Below are 21,573 nucleotides of genomic sequence, written 5' to 3' on the forward strand. Positions count from 1 at the left end.
TTCACTATGTAGACCAGGCTGGCCTTGAACTCACAGAGATCCACCTGCCTCTGCCTCCGAAGAGCTGGAATTAAAGGTGTGCATCACCATGCCCGATGACAATGATGGATTTTTTCAAAAATATATTTATTTTTGCCGGGTGTGGTGGCACACGCCTGTACTCCCAGCACTTGGAAGGCAGAGGCAGGCAGATCTCTGTGAGTTCAAGGCCAGCCTGGTCTACATAGTGAGTTCGAGGACAGCTGGGGCTACAGGGAGACCCTGTCTCAAAAAGACAAAAAAACAAACAAAAACAACAAAAATATTTATTTTTAATTATGTAGATGTGTGTAGGAGGGAAGTCTGGGCACATGAGTGTAGGTGACTTTGGAGGCCAGAAGAGGGCATCAGAACCCCTGGAGCTGGAGTTACAGGCAGTTGTGAGTTGGCTGATGTGAATGCTGGGAACTGAACTTGGGTCCTTTGCAAGAACTATAAGTGCTCTTTAACCACTGAGCCATCTCTTCAGCCCCCCCCCATTATGTTTCTATAATAGCAGAAAATCTTGCATGTATAGTAACAACCCCTGAATTTGTAACCTACAATAGTCTGGCATCTGAGCTGAGGTGTTTCAGGCAGAGTTTGTTGTCATGAATGACTTTAGGGCATGCCTAGCCCAGAGTGCTTGTGCTGTGTTCAGAATCTAGGCTGTGGAAGTCACATGATGCATGTGCTGGATAGCTTTAGTGTCAACTTGACACACCTGGGTTGAGGGGGCCTCAATTAGGGAATTGCCTGTGGTCATGTCTGTGGGGCATCTTCTTGATTATTGAGTGATGTGGGAGGGCCCAGATCACTGTAGGTGGTGCCACCCCTGGGCACCTGTGTTGCATAAGAAAGCAGGCTGAGCAGGGGTCAGGAGAGCAAGCCAGTAAGCAGCATTCTTCCATGGCCTGTGCCTCAGCTCCTGCCTCCAGGTTCCTGCCCTGAGTTCCTACCTTGGGCTCCCTTATGAACTGCGACCTGGGAAATGTAAGCCAAATAAATCCTTTCCTCCCCACGTTGGTAGTGGTCAGAGTGTTTTGTCACAGCAATGGAGAAACAAACTAGGACAATACAGAAACACCTGATTTGCATTGGATTTTCATTTTCGGTCATTGTGTATTCAGAAACCTTTTACCGTTGCTAATTTTTGTGATTCCCCCACATTTGGTTATGGAACCCCATATGGATTTGACCCATAGTTTAAGAAGCTGTGGTTTCAATGAATGTACAAATTGATAAACTGTGTGGTTTGAATTAGCATTAACTGTAACCAACATGGAATCAGGGGTCAGGGTTTTCCCAGCACCTAAAAGCTGTAGGCACACAGTAGGTATACAGAAAATGTTTATGAACTATATGTTACAGAGAACACCTGTAATCCTAGCTAACCTGTAACCTGAGGTAGAAGGATTGCAAATTCAAAGCCTGCCTAGGCAATTTAGCCAGACCCTGTCTCAAAACACAGTAAAAATAAAAGGGACTGGCAAATAGTTTAGTGGTAAAATGTTTAACTAGCATGTAGCATGTATGAGACCCTGGATTTGATCTTTAATACTGGAAAAAAATGTCTGTAGAACAAGTGAATGAAGGTTCCCCCGAGTCCTTTTTGTTTGAGACAGGGTCTGATGCAGCCATGGCTGGCCTTGAACTCCTCACCTTTCCTAACTCCACCTCCTATGTGCTGGAATTACAGGCGTGAACCACCACACCTCGCCCTTTCAGTTCTTTTTATGGTTCTAAGTATCTTGAATTTTCTGAATTTCATTTTTATTACCTCTCCCAGAACTGATGGAAGGCTCAAGGGGCAAACGAAATATCTGAATATACATAGCAAAAAAAAAGTCCTGCTGTGAGATCCCTGCTAGAAATGCTCCTTTCTGGTCTTCCAACCGTGCTTAAGTATTTTGTTTATTATTTTTATTGTATGTGTATGAGTGTAATGCCTGCGTGTGTGTAAGTCCACCCGTGTCATGCAATGCCCATGGAGGTCAGAAGAAGGCATTGGATTACGCTTGGAACTGGAGTTGTGGATAGTTGTTAGCCACCATGTAGGTGCTGGGAACTGAACCTGGGTCCTCTGCAAGAGCAGCCAGAGCTCTTAACCTCTGAGCCATCTCTCCAGTCCCTGGCTGTGCTTTAAACCCAGAACTTCAGGCACCCCAAAGGCTCTGCTGCAGAGACACACCTGCCAGGCCTTGGCCACCCATGGAAGGAGGAAGCAAATGCTTGCAGAGCTTGCACAAGGAAGGAGTGGTACTTCTGATCATACCCTGGCACAGGCGAGATGCTCAATAATGTCTGATAAATAAATGACCCTTGTTTAAGAGAGCAAAATCATTAATTTCACAGGGCAAGCAGGCATTTTTTTTCCCTTCTCATCTTCTTTTGTTGTGGGGGATGGTACTAGCAATGGAACCCGGGGCCCTGTACATGTATGTACACGCTCTGCCACTGAGCTACAACCCCCACCAAACTCGTTCATTCATTCAGCACATGAAAAAAGCTTGGAGTTTTACAGTAAATATCCTGATAAATTATTTGCATTCCTAGATCAATCCTACTGGTTTGAGATTTCTTTTTCTTTGCAGGTTAGTCAATTTTTGTTTGGGATTTTGCCTCTACTTTTAAAAAAATTAACCTGGCTGGGCGTGGTGGTGTATGCCTTTAATCCCAGCACTTGGGAGGCAGAGACAGGCGGATCTCAGTGAGTTCAAGACCAGCCTAGTCTACATAGTGAGTTCCAGGACAGCTGGGGCTACAGGGAGACCCTGTCTCAAAAGACCAAAAAAAAAAAAAAAAAAATTAACCTGTAAGGGACTGGAGAGATAGCTCAGTGGTTAAGATCACTGACTGCTCTTGAGGAAGACTTGGGTTCGACTCCCAGCACCCACGTGGTGGCTAACAACCATCCATAACTCCAGTTCCAGGAGAATTAGGCACTCTTTTGATCTCTATGAACATAGTATAACACAGGTATACTTATATACAACACACATACACATAAAAAAATTTAACCTGTAATTTTCTTGTGCTGTCTTTGATAGGTTGTACACCTTGCACATAGACTTAAGGTATACCTTTCAGTGGTTTTTAAGATACTTATAGAAAGCCAGGCATGGTGGCACAAGCCTGCAATTTCATCACTTGGCAAATAGAGACAGGAGGAGCAAGAGTTCAAAGTCATCCTTACCTACATAAGAAGTTCAAAGCCAGCCTAGGCTATATGAGACCATCTCAGAAACAACAAAAATGCTGTCCTGGAGCTGGAGAGATGGCTCAGCGGTTAAGAGCACGGATTGCTCTTGCAGAGGACCCAGGTTCGACTCCCAGCACCCACATGGCAGCTACAAACCGTCCTTAACTATAGTTCCAGGGGAATCCAACACCCTTTCTGACCTCTGTGGCATTGCATGACATGGGTGCACTCACATACATGCAGGCAATACACTCATACACATAAAATAAAAATACTAAATAAAATATATAAATAAAATAAAAATACTAAATAAATTTTTAAAAATGCTATCCTGATTTCATGTCTGTTGCTGTGATAAAATACCCTGATAAAAGCAACTTAATGATGAAAAGGGTTTGTTTGGCTTACAGTTCCACGCAATAGTCCATTATTGTGGGGAAGTCAAGGCAGGAACTTCAAACAGCTGGTCATATCATTTGCACAGTCAAGAGCAGAGAGAAGTGAATGTGTGCATGCCGGCCTGTTTGTGCTCAGCTGTGTTTCTCTATTCTTATGCGGTTCAGGACCCCCTGCCTAGGGAATGACGCCTCCCATACTGGGCTGGGTCTTCCCACACTGGGCTGGGTTTTCCCACACCACTTAACTTAATGAAGACTATCCCCCCACAGATCTGCCCACATAGTAACCCAGTGCAGACAATCCCTTCTGGGGACTCTCATCTCAGGTGGTTCTAGGTTCTGTCAAATTGACATCAGCACACTTATGCAACCATATCCATCTATTTAGAATGGTTTTCTTACTCCCTACCCATCAGCCCTTGCTCTTCTCCCCCTCTCTCCCACAGACTTAAGGAACCATTCATCTACGGTCCGTCTCTATAGATTTGCCTGTTCTGGGTATTTCATATAAATGAGATCACGTAACTTCAGTCTGGCTTCTTTCACTTTTCATGTTCAAAATTCATTCATATACAGCATAGCATATATCAGTGTTTTGTGCCTTTTCATTGATGAGTAATATTCTGCTGTGTGGGCATGTTTTATTATTCTTTCACTAGTCGATAATCATTTGAGCTGTTCCATTTTTGGACTATCATGAGTGACACTGCTGCGAACATTTATGAACATATTTTGTGTAAACGTGTTTCTCATTCTCTTGGGCCTATATCCAATTATTGAACTGCATGGTGATTCTGTATTTAACTTTTTGAGGAACTGCCTAACTTTTTTTCCAAAGTGGTTGCTGTGCTTTATAATTGCATTGGTAGTGTAGGGTATATCCAATTTCTCATTGCTGATGTCACTTGGTATTTATGATGTGCTTTTTTTTGTGAGCGGGTGCTTTATAGCTTTTTTGTATAGCTTTGATTTACATTTTTTGGTGGCTAGCGATACTACAAATCTTTTCATGTACTTATTAGCCATTTGCATACATTTTTTGGAAAATGATTAGTCAGATCATTTGTCCATTTTCAGACTGAGTTGTCTTTTTAATTTTTGAAAAATATTTATTATTTTTATGTGTATGAGTGTATTGCCTGCATAAACATAAATGCAACTGTGTCACGCAATGCCCACAGAGGTCAGAAAAGGACTTCAGATCCCCTGGAACTGGAGTTATAGACGCTGACATGTGGATGCTGGGAACCAAACTTTGGTCCTTTCCAAGAGTAGCCAGTGCTCCCAACCACGAGCCATCTCTCCAGCTCCTATTTTTTTTTTTTTTTTTTTTTGAGACAGGGTCTTACTATGTAGCCTGGAACTCATATGTAGCCCCAGCTGGCCTGGAACTCGTTATGTAGACCAGGCTGGCCTCATTTCACAGTGATCTGTCTACCTCTGCCTCTTAAGGGCTGGGACTAAAAGCATGCACCACCATCCCCGGCAACATGTTTTTTTTTTTTTTAATTCTTGGCTCTAAGGAGATGGCTCTGTAGGTAGATACTTGCTGCACAATCATGAGCGCCTAAGTTGGAAACCCCAGCACCATAAGTGCCAGATGTGGGCAGCTCCAGTGCTATGTGGGATGAGGACAAGAGAATTGCTGGAGTTTGCTGGCAACAGACTAGCTTCAGTTTCAGTGAGTGACTGTCACAAGAAAATAAAATAGGGGGCTGGAGAGATGGCTCAACGTTTAAGAGTACTGACAGCTCTTGCAGAGGACCCAGGTTTGGTCCCCAGCACCCATATAGTGCCTAACACCTGTAACTCCAGTTCCAGGGGATCCAATGCCCTCTTCTGGCCTCCGTGGGCATTGCACATATGGTACACTTACATACATGCAGGCAAAACTCATACACATATGATAAATTTTAAAAAGAAAAGAAAAAGCCGTGCCCACCTTTAATCTCAGCAGAGGCAAGCGGATCTCTGTGAGTTCAAGGCCAGCCCAGTCTACATAGTGAGTTCCAGGCCAGCTGGGGCTACAGGGAGACCCTGTCTCAAAAAGACCAAAAAAAAAAAGGACACCTCTGCCTCCCAAGGCTCAGGGATCATTTCAGAAGAAGAGGTAAGAGGTAAAAAGATTGTAAGAGCCAGAGGGGGTGGATGACCACAAGGAAACAGTCTTCTAGACAGCTGGTCAGCTACTCATATGAACTCACAGCAATGGTGACAGCATGCACAAGTCCCATCCAAGCGCAACCAGAAAAAAGAAAACTCAGACTACATATGGGAAAGTGGGTAAGAAATTCCAACCCAACCTAAGGAACTTTTGGCAATTGGTGTCTTACAGGGATGGGACTCTTGGTGGGCCCAGTGGATGGACCCACACTGAAGGACATTTAGAGACACAAATCGGATTCTATAGGCCATGTTATACATATATGAGAGCACATTAAATTGGGTGGGGGGCAGTGGTGGAAGGTTTAGGTATAGAGGAGGGGATCTAAATACCATCAAACTATATTGTATAAAAATTGCAAAAATTGGGGCTGGAGAGATGGTTCAGTGGTTAAGAGTGCTGGCTGCTCTTGCAAAGGACCTGGGTTCGATTCTCAGCACCCACATGGTGGCTAACAACCACCTGTAACTCCAGTTCCAGGGGATCCAATGCCCTCTTCTAACCTCCTTGGGCATTGCACGACATAGGTGCACTTACATACTTGAAGGCAATACACTCATACACATACAATAGAAATAATAAACTTTTTTTTTTTTGGTCTTTTTGAGACAGGGTCTCCCTGTAGCCCCAGCTGGCCTGGAACTCGCTATGTAGACCAGGCCTGCCTCTGCCTCCCCGAGTGCTGGGCTTAAAGGAGTGCACCACCACACCCGGCAATAAATAAACCATTTTTAAAAAATCGCAAAAATTTGGGACTGGAGAGATGATTCAGTGGTTAAGAGCACTGGCAGCTCTTGCAGAAGACCCGGGTTCGATTCCCAGCACCCACATGGTGGCTAACAACTGTCCGTAACTCCAGTTCCAGGTGTCCATTGCCACGCTCAGCTTTTTTCACAGATGCTCTTTATCAGGGTTGAGAACATTTCTTTCCATTCCTAGTTCATTGAGGTTAGATTTGTTTGTTTTTGCTTGTGTGCTAGATTGCTTTGGTTGTCAACTTGACAAACCTGGGTAGAGGGTACCTAATTGAGGAATGCATGCATTGGGCTGGTCTGTGATGTGGAAGGGTCCATCCCACTGCGGGTGGTACCACCCCTGGGCAGGTGGTCCTGAACTAAGAAAACAGGCTGAGCAAGAGCCAGGGGAGCAAGCCAGTAAACAGCACTCCTTCATGGTCTGTGCTCCAGGTTCCTGCCCTGGCTTCCCTGGATGATGGACTGTAAGCTGTAAGCCAAATAAACCTTTTCCTCCCCAAGTTGGTTTTGTTCAGTGTTTTTATCATAGCAGTTGAAGGCAAACTAGAACAGCTCGTTTGTTCATTATAAAGCTGGTTGAGGTGATACACACCTGTAATCCTAGCTATTTAGGAGGCTGAGGTAGAACCAGCATTTGAGCAAACTATCAAGAACAGCAATGCAGAGAAAGGGAGACACTTCTAGGCTCCCAGTCAGGGGGGACCAGACCCTCAGTTGGTAACAAATGTCATTCAGAAAGCACAACAGTGCTGGGGATGTAGCTCCATGGTAGGGTGTGTGAGGTCCTGGGTTGGATCCCCAGGCACTGCAAAAAGAACATACAAAGACAAGGTTCCCAGAGCTGCCACTGTTTAATGCCCAATTATCACAACACAAAGACACTCGCTGGTGTTCAAGGCAGGACTTAGGGTAAAACCCAAAGGTACGTAGCCCACATCGAGGCCCAGCACAGGGACCCCAGACTCCCTCCGGCACCCTCAGGACAAACGACACCTAGAAGCCTTCATGTCTCCCAGAAGTCAGAGGCTGGCAGACTTGTGGCCATCGTAGTTCCCGGAGGACCTCATGGAGAATAGGGTGTACCCTGCTGAGTATACAAGGACAGAGGGTATACCCCTCTCGATACAATGACAGAAGCCAAGAAACTGCTTCTAATCAACCTCAAAGGCTTCAGGTGTGCCAAGCCACACGCCATCCCACTCCTGGCAGACTCAAACTCACTCTAATGCTAACCTGTGCAGAAGGGAGGCTGAGAACACACGGGGAGGGAAAATCAAGTCAAACCACCCTAAAAGCGATTAAGAGTGCCCTCTCCTTGTGGCCACGCTAGCTGGTTAGCTGGCCACGCCATCATGTTGAAGGTACTGATCCTGACACCTTCAGTGGTGTTAAGAAAGCTCTTTTAATTTCCAGTTCTACTTACAAGTTAATCCTAGAACCCAGACCTTTGATATCCTGGGGGACACGAGTGACTTGGGGGTTGCTGGTGGGGCTAGGAAACTTCCCAGCAGAAATTAATCACCCCAGGAAAAAGCTGGTGTCTTTCCTGCCCTAGCAGCATTAACATTTCCATGGCACCTCCAGAAATGCCACTCAGAAATGTTGGAAATGGGGCACATCCCATTCTTTTTAAAGCATTCTAAGGAACTTGGAAGGTCTCAAGTGTCACTGGCAAGAAAGTGGCACAAGCTTGTTTCCTATATGAGCCTGTGGTCCCTTAACCAGGTTGGATTTGGAAGGGGACAGGGCAGAAAAGCTAGAGGCAATTGCTGGGAAGTCCTGTGTCCAGTCCTGTGCTGGATTTTTTAGAGAATGATCCAGACTTTACATTAGTAAGCTCACTCCAGACAAGCACTGCAGCCCTCTTCCCTTGAACTCTAGAAGAGATCTTGAGGGATAGCACAAGGCACAGAGGTCAAGCATGTCCGTGGAGTGGGCATAAGGCTAAATGGCAGCCCAGGGGAGACCTGGGAACAGCAACACTGCCTCCAGCCACACGTGCATCAAACCAGGCAACACCCTCATCACTGAGGTCTGGAGCATGCTGGACTTTCAGAGGGACTAAGACCCTGCATTTGGGGGAGATCAAAGACATTCCTATAACAGGTATGTCTAGCCTACAGCCTGGGCCACAGATAACTATGAATGTGGCTTCCACAGAATTGTAAACTTACTTAAAACATCATGAGATTCGTTTTTGGTAACTCAATTGCACGATTCTTGAGCGTGAACTTTGTAGAAGAGAGTGTCACACTGTAATGTCAATAAAATTGGACATACAGTGTGAAAGTATACAAAATTCAAGTGGGGACAACTGGGGGCCTCTGATCATTCCTGGGAGGGAGCTAACTTGGGGGCCCAGGAAATTGAGACCATGACAAGGCAAACTGTCCCTTGGGTGGGCGTCAGCTCACATCAGTCCCACACCCAAACTTCAAATGCCAACCAGCTCAGGAGCTACCTGACATAGCCAGCTTCATCTTTTAAATCAAATTAATGCTACAAACTTAAAAAATAAAATAAAAAGTGCTGCCCTGCTGAGCCCCCGAGGAACCCCAGCTCCCTGAGGGTGGGTGGAAGGCCTCTCAGACCCCCAACCCTGGGTGGCCCCCCTCTCTAGAAGGCATGGCCTGAGTTCAGCCCAGAGTATTCCCCATCCCAGGAATGGGTAGGGGACAAAAGCAGACTACTGGCCCCCACTGGACCACAGGGACCCTGGATGGTCAGCTTCTGGTGGAGTAAGTGAAGCCTGAGGCCCTTCCCTGATGCCCACACCAGGAGAGGTGAGACACCAACCCATATCCTCACTAGCTGCTGAGGCCTGGTCTGCAGCGAAGACCATTCCTGTCACCCCCTCAGCATTTTAGTGGGGAAGGGCACAAACCTGCCACCAAGTTCCCTGTCACCTCTGAACTTGGAGGCTGATATGAAAGCTTGGGGACCTGGGTCCTTAAGGAAACTTCCTCTCCAAAACCCAAAATAATCCTCGTAGGGGAGCAAGAGCAACTCGGGGATATGGGGTCCGCCCCCAGTCCCACCTCCACCTCCTGGGTCTCTGACCAGGATGAGGCAGAGACTCTGAGGAAAAATACCCTGGGCAGCCATGACATCTGCCCCATTTCCCCGCAGCTTTTCTTGGCTAATTCCTAGGTGACTGCTTTTATACTCTAAGGTGGCAGAGAGGTAAAGAATTCCATAGGAAGGAGGCTCCCTTGGCTACCTGCTTCCATAGGAACCTCAATGCCACCTCCCCCAGCATAGGTACTGGAACCATCTCCGGGATGGAGGCTGATGCCTTGGCTGGACACGTCAGGCTAAGAGCAGGCAGAGGTCAAAGGGCCTGGCACTTACTAGAATTTCTAGAATTATGAGGCCTAAGTGCAATTAAAATTTGCGCAAACTGAACAGTCTCCTCAACTTTGGCCCACCACTATGGAGGAACCAGGGAGTTGGCCTGGGCTCCGGGAAGCCCCCTAGACAGTAGGCAAGGGTGGGCCTCTGAGGAGAAACCAGAACAAATCTCCCTGCTAAAACTCAGGGAGGACAAACAAAACTCAACCTGAAATAAATACAAAAGCATTAAGTGCTTCTTGAAAATCAAGGGTCCTAACCGCCCCTCAGAAGGAGGCAGCAGAGCCCTTCCCTGAACACGATCCCCTGTACCTGTTGTCCTTCATGGAGGGGTTAGAGGTTAGAAGAGGAAGGTCAGGATCCAGGCCCTGATACACTCCTCACCCACATCCGCCACATCTCCCTAGCTGACTTCCAGCAACAGGAAGACCAAGAAACAGCGCCACTAACACCTGGTGGGTGGCACCTTGTGTCCCAATGTTCCCTATCTGGGCAGAGAGCTTGTTACTCTGTCTGTGAGGAGGTAGAAACAGAGGCAGGACTGCTGGGCAGGCAGGGCCAACTCAATTAATCAGCAGATCTCCAAGGTCATAGGAGTCGAAGAGGTCACTGATGCCCTCACCCTCATCCATGCCCCACAGGTAGTCATCCTGGTCCAAGGGTGGGGAGAAGCTGATCAGAGGGGAGCTGCAGGCCATGTTTGGGGACAGGAACTGGTCCTCTGTCTGCTGCAGAAGTGGATGCGACAGCTCCAGCATGTTGTCAGTAGCTTCCAAGGGGACAAGGGATGGCGCTGGTGGTGGTGGGACCATCTGGGACATCAGCACTGGTGTTGGAGATAAAACACAAGGGTCATGCTTGGCCCTGAGCACATGAGGGCAGCCGTCCTGCTCTGGATGACCGCACCTTTCTGTACCCAGCCTGTCCCAGTACTTGATATGTCCTGCCCCAGAAGCCATTTCCTCTTTCCTGCATCACCAGCCTCCTACACTCTCTTACATCATCCCATCAGCACATAACACTATGATTAACTCCTATCTTTCAAAAGCACCCTCCCCCAAAGGACAGTCTTTTTTGACAAATCATATTAGGGAAGTGAGGTGCCTATGTGCAGATGAATGGAGTTAGATCCTAATCATACCATGTCCCAAACTGGGTCAAACCTAAATGCAAGATCTCAATCTATTATGTTCTTACAGCAAAACCTAGAACAAAAACTTCATGCCAGGGGTGGTGGCTTACATCTGTAATCCTAGCCATTGGGAGGCTGAGGTAGGAGGATCATGAGTTTGAGGCCAGTGTGGGCTACAGAGCAAGATCCTGTAGCAAAACAACAGTGGCTGGGAAAATGGCTCAATGGGTAAGAGTGCATGTTCTGCAAGTATGAGGACCTGAGTTCAAATCCCCCAGCATCCACTTCAAAAGCCAGCCATGGCTGAGCATGCTTATAACCCTAGCATTGAGGGGCAGGAAACAGGTAGATTCTGGGAGATTACTGGCCAGTCAGCCTAGACAAAAAGATGGAAATCTTCTGATTCAGTGAGAGACCCTGTTTTAAAGCAATGATGTGGACAGTGACAGAGAAAGACACCTGAAGTACTGCTCTGGCCTCTGCATGCCCACGCATGGGCACAAGCACATGAAGATTCACCTGAATGCAACACATACACGCACACACACACACACAGCTTGGGGCTGGAGACATAACTCAGCAATAGAATGCTTGCCTCGTACACCCAGGCACTGGGTTCACTATCTAGCATATCACTGTCTTAGCACATTTTGAAATCACAAGAGGCCTGGCACAGGAAAACCCAGCCCTGCTTCTGTCATTCAGCACCTCAGTCTTCTCAGGAGGGAAACAAGGATCTGCCTCAGAGCCACTAGAAGCAGGAACTGAGGGAAGGCATGTGGACGCCCTAGGGGAAATGAGACCTTGTTCTCCTTCCTGGTCATCACCAGACTGTACCTGCCCTTTGTAATACCTGTCTCTCCACTTACTCTGAAGGGCTCCAAAACTGCACCAGGCCCCGCATGGGAGCTCAGGTTACATCAGTCATTTATAAAAACCACACTGAGGGGCTGGAGAGATGGCTCAGCAGTGAAGAGCACTGACTACTCTTGCACAGGACCTGGGTTCCACTCCCAGCACCCACATGGCAGCTAACAACCTTTTGTAACTCCAGGGGATCTGATGCTGTCATCTGACTTCCAAGGGCATTGCACGACGTGGGTGCATCTAGCTACATGCAAGCAATACAGTCATACACAAAAAATAAAAATGAATACCAGGAGTGGTGGGGCACACCTTTAATTCCAGTGCTGGGGAGGCAGACACAGGAGGATCTCTGTGAGTTTGAGGCCAGCCTGGTCTACTTATTGAGTTCCAGGCCAGCTGGGGCTAATAAGAAGACCCTATCTAAAAATAATAAATAAATAAATAAATAAGTAAATAAATAAAATTAAAAAACTAAAACAAAACAAAACCACACTGAGAAGTACTAGGGATAGAACCCAAGGCCTTACACATGCTAGGCCAGCACTCCACCACTAAGGTACACCCTCAACCCTATTTACACATTTTATTGAGTCAAAGTCTCACTAAGTTGCCTAGGCTGGTCTTGAACTTACTGTAGCCCAGGCAAGCTACCCATTTATGATCCTTCTGCCTTAGGCTCCTGAGTAGTAGAGATTACAGGCTTTTGCCACTAAGCCAGGTGAACATCCATCCATCCATCCATCCACCCACCCTGGGTCTTACTATGTTGCCAAAATTGGCCCTGAATTCTTGGACTCAATCTTCCTAGTAACTAGGACCGTAAGCTAGAGCTGAAGTCTTCAAAAAAAATTTTTTTTGGTCTTTTTGAGATAGGGTCTCTCTGTAGCCCCAGCTGTCCTGGAACTCACTATGTAGACCAGGCTGGCCTTGAACTCACAGAGATTCGCCTGCCTCTGCCTCCCGAGTGCTGGGATTAAAGACGTGCGCCACCATACCTGGCTTGAAAAAATATTTTTAAATTTATTTCTATTGTGTCTGTAGAAGTGGCCCAATGATTAAGAACACTCGCTGTTCTTGCAGAAGACCTGGGTTTGAATGCCTGCACCAACATGGTGGCTAACAACTGTCCATAACTCTCGTTCCAGGGGATCCCACAACCTCTTCTGTCCTCTTACACACATGCAGACATAGCATTCATAAATATAAAATAAAAATAATAAAAAAACTTTTTAAATAAAAATGTATGTGAGTGCACCCTTGTCATGCAATGCCTGGAGGCCAGAAAAGGCATCAGATTTCCTGGAACTGGAGTTAATGGGCAGTTGTTAGCTAGCTACCATGTGGGTGCTAGGAATCAAACCTGGATCCTCTGCAAGAGCAGCCAGTGCTCTTAACTGCTGAGCCATCTCTCCATCCCCATTCAAATTTCAAATACTATAATACTATTGACTACATTTAGGTCTTCATCAGAATGGAAACCCTGGACAGGAGTTAAGATTTCACTCTTGCTCAAACCTCTTCTATCATAATGAGGGGAACTGAGATCAAAGAGTTAGCAATCCCTCTGGTGACGCCAGAACTCTGGTCTAAAGACTACTTTGGGCCTGGCTTCTGGTGCTCATACCTCAAAATGACATTACTTCAAGCTAGAACATGGAGCCTCTGTATGTAAGTGTAAGTGTGTGTGTGTGTGTGTGTGTACGCCCTCAGGACAACTTCCTTCTCTGGTCAGCTGGACAAGCTGACAAGCAGTGGCAAGCATAGAAGGGCACTGGTGGCATGTAATCTGGTTCCACCCTGGGCTCCAGGTTTTCATGCTTTTGTTTGTTTTTGCAGTGCTGGGGATAGAGCCCAGAGTTTCACTGGGTAGGCAAGAGCTCTACCACTGAGCTCCACCCCCTGCCCCTGAGGTCTAGAAGAGAAGTGAAGAGCAGTAGTTCTGACTTTGGAGAGCTGTGTACGTGTTGACAGCTGAGCCACAGGGCAGAGCAAGAGGGAGAACAGGGTGGGGCACAGGTCTGGGATAGAAGATAGGGACTGGGGAGGTGCCCAAAGGGACGGATGGTTGGCACACAGAGAAGGCCTGGTCCCTGAACAGCAGACATAAGGGAGATCGCTAGAGGAGTCCAGGCTCTTGTCCCAGCTCTACCATCAGCTACCTTTGAGACCTTAGGGAAGCCACTTGCTGTCTCTGGGCATTTATTTATTTTAAAATGAAGGAGAGAATTAGATCAGATCAGCAACTTCTGTCAAGGGCTGGACAGTATTTTTTAGGCTTTGTAGGACACTTGTGGTCCCTGTAATACAGCTGCCCCTTACCTAACTCTTAAAAAAAAACAAGCCAGGCTAAGGTGTAGTGCAATGTCAGAATATTGCCTAGCATGTGCAAGGCCCTGGGTTCCATTCCCAGCATCACCACTAAATTAAAAAAAAAAAACTCAAAAAGTCAAAACCATCCTTTGCTTACTTAGCTCATCTTTAGCCACATGAAAACAGTCCAACTTTGACTGCCCCTCCCAGGCAGTACTATGTCAACCTTTGACTTAGAGAAATGGAAGTCAACCAGTGTCCTGTCGAACCCTATACCAGGCTTCTTCCATCAGACCAGTGTGACCTGGAGCAAGATCCCAGCAAAGGGCCAGGCCATTCTACAAGAGGTACATTCCAGCTCCCCATCCTCCCCAGCTGTACCACCCACCTCCAGGCCAGGGGTGGGCCCTCCAGCCAGCAACCCTTCCTGGTTTATCCTGTGCCTGAGGAGACAACACTGGGTTCCTGTGGACCAAGGGTCAAGACACAGTCAGGCTGTCTCTCAGCTGTCTGACCTTAGGCAAGTTGCATCACCTCTCCACCTTGGTTTTCTCTTTAAATTGGGACTAATTTGACCTTCAAGAAGGGCTACAAGGGATCATATGGAATGGGAGGACTGGGTGCAGAGTTATAGCACAAAAAGCCTTATTATTGTCCCTAGAGAAAACCTTGAGCCTTCCTCTGGAAACCTAGATTTAGCCAGGTGTGGTGGTACACACTTAGTATTCCCAACATTAGGGAGACTAAGGATTATGAGTTCCAGGCTAGCCTGGGCTCAGGGAGACCTTGACTCAAAAAATTAATGATTGGAGCTGGAGAGAAGGTTCAGCAATTAAGAGCACTAGCTGCTCTTGGAGAGGACCAGGGTTTTAGTTCCCAGCACCCACATGGCGGCTAACAACCACCTGCAACTCTAGTTCCATTAAGCTTAGCATTTTAAAAATATTTTATTTATTATTTTTATTTTATGTTTATGAGTATATTGCCTGCATGTGTATAAGTGCACCCATGTCATGCAATGCCCTTGTAAGTCAGAAGAGGGCATTGGATTCCCCTGGAACTGGAGTTACAGATGGTTGCTAGCCGCCAGCCCCTGCATTTTTATTTTGAAGCAGGATCTTGCTATGTTGCCCAGACTGGTCTGAAACTGATGGCAATCCTCCTGTCTTAGCCTGCCGAGTGTTGGGATGACAACTGTGCATCATCATGATTTGTTATGTATTTTATATTAGCGTACCTACTCACTAATCCTCTCAATAACCTAGGAGTTTGCTAGTAACTACTCTGCCCAACTTACAGATGAGGAAATTGAAGCAGAGAGAACTTGTCAAAGGGCACATGGCTGAGCTGATGGGTCACCGAGCTGCCCCGGCTCAGCACCGGTTCCCCTGTGAGACAAGGATGCACGTGTGCTTCAGGAAGCACGAAGAGCAATGCACGTGGGTGGCAGGAGACCGGGCTCCAGCTGCTGGGAGGATGCTGGGTAGCCAACAAATGCAGATGGAAGAATTAGAGCCAGCCGCTTTGCCCACCTCCTTTTCCAGGGGACAGAGGACCTACCTGAGGACTCGATGTTCTCTGTGATCTCAGGGTCCATGTTGCTGCTGAGCTGGACACTGTCGGGACTGGGGCTCAGGACAGAGGTGGAGGTGAGGGGCTCCTTGGCAGGACTTTCTGGCTCTTGCACTTCCTCCGGACATAGGTAGACTTCAATGGGCCCTTGGGTGCTCTTTAGATATATCTGTAGGTTCTCCTGGAGGAGGAAAAGAAGCCAACTCACAGTGTTGGACATGGACCCATGGAACACCAGATACGGACAGACACGTGTGACCGCTACCCCCCATGTGAGCAAGCTCAGTCCCTGAGCCTGACACCAAGGTCTGTCCAGCTGGGTGGGCATCACCATATCACTATCCAGCCGGCAAGTCTCCTTCTTATAGGGAGCACACCTTGAGTTTCCTCAGGGAAATTACTCTTTCAGTCTCTAGCCATGAAACTTGGGGAAACTCTCTTTCAGCTCCAGGGCACAGATTGTGATACAGCTGAAAAAGTAGGGTGAGGGCTGGAGGGATGGCTCAGTGGTTAAGAGTACTGGCTGCTCTCACCGAGGACCCAGGTTCAATTCCCAGCACCCACAAGGCAGCTGACAGCCATCCTTAACTCCAGTTTCAGGAGATTCGATGCCCTCATATGACACTGGTTCACACATATACATGCAGGCAAAACACTCATACACATAAAATTTAAAAAATAAAGCAGGGTTTGGTTTGGGGTGGCACATGGTCAGCATTCAACTCAGGACTCTGGCTGGACCCGAGGAAGAGGGTCACTTTCCACTAGGGTGGCTGAGTTGAGGTCACACAAAGCTCTCTGCCGTAAGAGGAGAGCCCAGCTGAGAGAGGCAGTTGGGGACAGGGAGAATGAGCACAGGACAGGTGAAAGCCATGACTAGAGCCTCCTAAACCTGGCTCTAATCCCCCAATCTCCTGAGCTTGTCACTTGGTTTTCCCTTCACTACACTACAGGCCCACTAAATCATCTCTCCCCCTCCCCACTACACTCCTACTGTGACCAGACGTGCAATTTAGGTCAGAGGTCAGATCTCCATGCAATGCTTCACCTGACAGAAACCCTCCCAAGTCAATGAGACTCAGTTTACCCGTCACCCCCAGGTCACTTCTTCCAGGAGGGTCAGAAGTTCAAGGTCATTCTTGGCTACCTAGTGAGTCACAAAGTTCAGTTTACCCGTCACCCCCAGGTCACTTCTTCTGTCCTTTAAGCACATATTCAGTCTAGAAGCAATAGGCCCATCGCCTGGGTCTTTTCCCTACTAGGCCCTAAGCTGAGGGGATTACTTCCGCAATCCCACTTCATCCTTCAAATACATTATTTCTGGAGCCTTCGCTATGTGTCATACCTGGGCTGGGGACACAACGTGAGCAGGACATTCCTCTATAAAGCTTAAAACCCTAACAGGGGCTGGGATGTAGCTCAGTTGGTAGAGTGCCTGCCTAGCAGACATAAGGCCATGGGTTCAATTCCCAGCATCACATAAGCCAGTGTGGTGGCACACACCTATAATCCAGGCACCCTGGAGGTAGAGGCAGGAGGGTCAGAAGTTCAAGGTCATTCTTGGCTACCTAGTGAGTCACAAAGAATTGTGCCAAAGACAGTGCTTAGTTCTAGGAACCAAGATTGAGTGTGGTAGAAAATCATGGGAGGAAGTGATTCAGACTCGAATTGAAAGCTGAAGATTAATAGCAGTCAACAACCAGGCAGGGAGAGGGAAGAGCATTTCAGCTAGAGGGAACAGCATGTGCAAGGCTGTTGGACTACAGATGTACTCCGCATAGCTGGGAGACTACAGATAGGTTGATTTGGCAAAGCACAGATGAAGGCAGTGTGAAAGAGGAGCTGGTGAGGCCAGCTGGACTCAGAACACCAAAGGCTTCACACAGACTAATAAGAATTTCAGGCTTAGGCTGAGGAGATGACTCAGCAGAAAAAGTACCTGCTGGTAGGAGAAAACTGATTCCCACCAGTTGTCCTCTGACCTCCACAAGTGAAATGTGGCATGCACACTCACACAGATACATGCTCATGCATACACACATACACAATAAATAAATGTAAAAAAAATTTTTTTTTAAATTTTTGGTCTTGTGCCAGGCATGGTGATGCATAACTTTACTGCGGCACCACCAGTATTGTCACCAGAATGGACCAGTGGAGCTTGGGGCTGGGCAGTGCCAGACTGTGGAGCAACCAAGGACTGTTCCACCTCCATCCAATGTTTCTCTTCTCACCTCAGCCCTGTCCGGCACTTCTAGTCTGGTCTGTGGAGGGGCCTTCACCACAATCACAGTCTGGTCCTTAAAGTTGCCCACAGCTCGGATGTCCTGGTAAGTCACATAGGCCAGTGTATGGGCAAAAGAGTCAAGAAAAGTACCTGGTCAAAAGGCAACTGCCCACCCTGCCAGAAGGGCCTTACCACCTGTTCTAAAGCGCTGGACATCACGTCCTCACACCTGATACTGTGCAGAAAAACCTGTCAAACTAAGCTGTTCTTTTGAATCAGAGTACATGTCCACCAGCTGATGAATGGATAATGAAAACGTGATACAGGTATACAATGGAAGGTTGGAGAGATGGCTTAGCAGTTTAGAGCTAGGCAGAGGATCTCTTGCAGAGGACCCAGGTTTGATTCCCCAGCATCCACACAGTGGCTAAGAACCATCTGTGACTCCAGTTCCAGGGGATCTGACACCCTCTTCTGATCTCTGCAGACACTGCAGGGCATGGGTACACTTAAATCCATGCAGGCAATATACTCATACACATAAAAATAATAAACTTTTTTAAATTAGAAAATGCCATAAGGAAGTCTCTGAATTTGTACGTGAGTTAAAAAATAAATTTTTAAAAATAATAAGGACCAGTGAGATGGCTCATCGGATAAAGGTGATTGCCACCAAGCCTGAGGATCTGAGTTCAACCCCCAGGACCCTCTTGGTAGAAAGAGAATTTTTTTGTTTTTTAAATTTTATGTGTATGTGTATTGCCTGCATGTAGGTAAGTGCACCCATGTCACACAATGCCTGAGGAGGACAGAAGAGGCTGTCAGATCCCCTGGAACTGGAGTTACGGACAGTTGTTAGCTGCCATGTGGGTGCTGGGATTCGAACCCGGGTCTTCTGCAAGAACAACCAGTGTTCTTAACCTCTGAGCCATCTCTCCAGTCCCAGAAGGAGAGAATTTATTGCTGCAAGTTGTCCTCAGATCCCCACATGTGTGTCAAGATGTGCATGCACTCTTCCACTCCCTCACACAAACTAAGAAATAAATGAAAAAAAAAAATTGAGACAAGGTCTCACCTCATAGCCCTAGTTGGCGTGGAACTCACTATGTAGACCAGGCTGGCCTTGAACTCAGAGATCCACCTGCCTCTGCCTCCTGAGTGCTAGGATTGAAGGTGTGTGCCACCATGTCTAGTCTTAAAATTTTTTCTTAAATAATAGTAATAGGGCCAGCAAGAGCTCAGCAGGGAAAGGCACTTGCCACCAAGACTAACGATCTGAGTTAGTCTGAGTTCTATAAGAACTGAGTTCCATCCTCTCCCACGTGGTGGAAGAAGAGAACCAACTTCTGCAAGTTGCTCTCTGACCTCACATGCACCATGACATGACCCAAGTTGCAATGGGGCATGCCCATCATCTCACGACTCAAGGCCAAGGCAGGGGATCATGAGCTTGAAGCTAGCCTGGACTACATAGCAAGATCCTGTCTCAAAGGAAAAAAAACAAACAAACCCTGATGCTTTATATGTAAAGGTCCATCTCTCTAACTAGGTCATTGTGCTAAGAAGGCATTAATTTTTGGTTTTGGGGTTTTTTAAATTTATTTTTATTTCCTTTTATTTTATTTATTTATTTTTGAGACAGTGTCTCCCTTTAGCCCCAGCTGGCCTGAAACTCATTATTAGACCAGGCTGACCTTGAACTCAGATTGGCCTGCCTCTGCCTCCCAAGTGTGCACCACCACACTTACTTTATTTATTTTTGTTTTATGTGCATGAGTGTTTTGCCTGCATATATGTAAGTGCACTCATGTATACAGTGCCCACGGAGGCCAGAAGAGGGCATCAGATCCCCTGAAACTAGAGTTATGGACAGCTGTTAGTCACCATGTAGGTGCTGGGATTCAAACCCAGGTCCTCTGCAAGAACAGCCAGTGCTTTTAACTGCTGAACCATCTTTCTAGCCTGAGATGTTTTATTTCCTTAAATTTCTTATAATGTCTAACATCACTCTAAAAACAGAAGTAAAAACCAAAATCAATTAAACATAAGAGCACTTGAAAAAGCGTACAAAAAGAGCCTTAGCAAAGTCATAGTCTTTGCTTTATAATTTTAATCCTAAAAATGTGATTCAGGACTAGGCATGGTGGCACACACCTTTAGTCCCAGCACTCAGGAGGCAGAGGCAGAGGCACAGGTAGAGGCCGACAGACCTCTGTGAGTTCAAGGCCAGTTTGGTATACACAGGGAGTACTAGGCCAGTCATGGCATATACTGAGACCCTGTCTTGAAAAATAGAGGCACAGGTAGAGGCCGACAGACCTCTGTGAGTTCAAGGCCAGTCTGGTATACACAGGGAGTACTAGGCCAGTCATGGCATATACTGAGACCCTGTCTTGAAAAACAAATAGGGACTAGACAAAGGATTCAGCAGTTAAGAGCACCAGCTCCTCTTGCAGAGGACCCAGGTTCTGTTCCCCACACCTACATGGTGGCTAACAACTGTCCTTAACTCCAGTTCCAGGTGATCCGACACCCTCTTCTGGCCTCTGTGGGCACTGCACAACTCAGGTACACATACACACAGGCAAAACATTCACTACACATAAAATGAAAATAAAGAAATAAAATTTAGAACAATAAAAAGTGACCTGGGGGTGGAAAATATGAGAAAATGTTCTCTATACAAAAATAATCTTTAGGGCTGGAGACATGGCTCAGTGTTAAGAATACTGGCTGCTCTTACAGAGGACCCAGATTCGATTCCCAGCACCCACATGATGGCTAACAACCTTCTGTAACTCCAGTTCCAGGGGAATCTGATGCCCTCTTCTGACCTCCATGGTCATTACATGACACAGGTGCACTTAAGACACTCATACACATGAAAATAATAAAGAAAAAAATTTTTTTAATCTTTTGAGACAGGGTCTCCCTGTAGCCCCCACTGGCCTGGAACTTGCTATGTAGACCAGGCTGGCCTCAAACTCAAAAGATCCACCTGTATCTGCCTCCCAAGTGCTGGGATTAAAGGCGTGTGCCACCACGTCTTGCAAGAAATATTTTTTTTAAAAAAAGAATAGCACTCGGGAGGCAGAGGCAGGCAGATCTCAGTGAGTTCAAGGCCAGTCTGGTCTACATAGTGAGTTCCAGGACAGCTGGGGCTACAGGGAGACCCTGTCTCAAAAAGACCAAAAAAAAAAAAAAAAAAAAATAGGCTGGGGAGTTGGAGAAATGGCTCAGCAGTTAAGAGCACTGGTTGCTCTTGCAGAGGACCCAGGTTTGAATCCCAGAACCCACATGGCAGCTAGCAACTGTCCTAACTCCAGTTCCAGGGGATCTGATGCCCTCTTCTGACCTCTAAGGGCATTGCACGGCACACAGGTGCACTTACATACAAGCAGGCAATACACTCATACACATAAAATAAAATACTAAAAGAGAATAGTCTTGAATAAGTTGCTTATAAAAATGGAAAGCTGAGCTGGGCATGGTGGTGCACGCCTATAGTCCCAGAACTTGGGAGGCAGAGGCAGGCAGATGTCTGAGTTCAAGGCCAGCCTGGTCTACATAGTTCCAG

At 46.9% G+C, this 21,573-nt stretch overlaps 1 protein-coding gene across 3 annotated transcripts in view; it reads right to left on the bottom strand.

Moving 5' to 3' along the window:
* Window positions 1-7,378: 7,378 nt before the first annotated feature.
* The window catches only part of E2f2 (E2F transcription factor 2), a 25,425-nt gene continuing 11,230 nt past the window's right edge, over window positions 7,379-21,573 (bottom strand). For all 3 annotated transcript variants that reach the window (XM_029553786.1, XM_008848592.2, XM_029553787.1), the window contains exons 5-7: window positions 18,004-18,118; window positions 15,758-15,950; window positions 7,379-10,714 (exon numbers count right to left, since the gene is read on the bottom strand). In XM_029553786.1, the coding sequence (XP_029409646.1) occupies window positions 10,452-10,714; window positions 15,758-15,950; window positions 18,004-18,118 (571 nt within the window). In that variant the 3' untranslated portion in view covers window positions 7,379-10,451. The remainder of the gene's footprint in view (window positions 10,715-15,757; window positions 15,951-18,003; window positions 18,119-21,573) is intronic.

The sequence above is a fragment of the Nannospalax galili genome, unplaced genomic scaffold, assembly GCF_000622305.1.
Source record: "Nannospalax galili isolate Female #2095 unplaced genomic scaffold, S.galili_v1.0 scaffold184, whole genome shotgun sequence".
NCBI lineage: Eukaryota > Metazoa > Chordata > Mammalia > Rodentia > Spalacidae > Nannospalax > Nannospalax galili.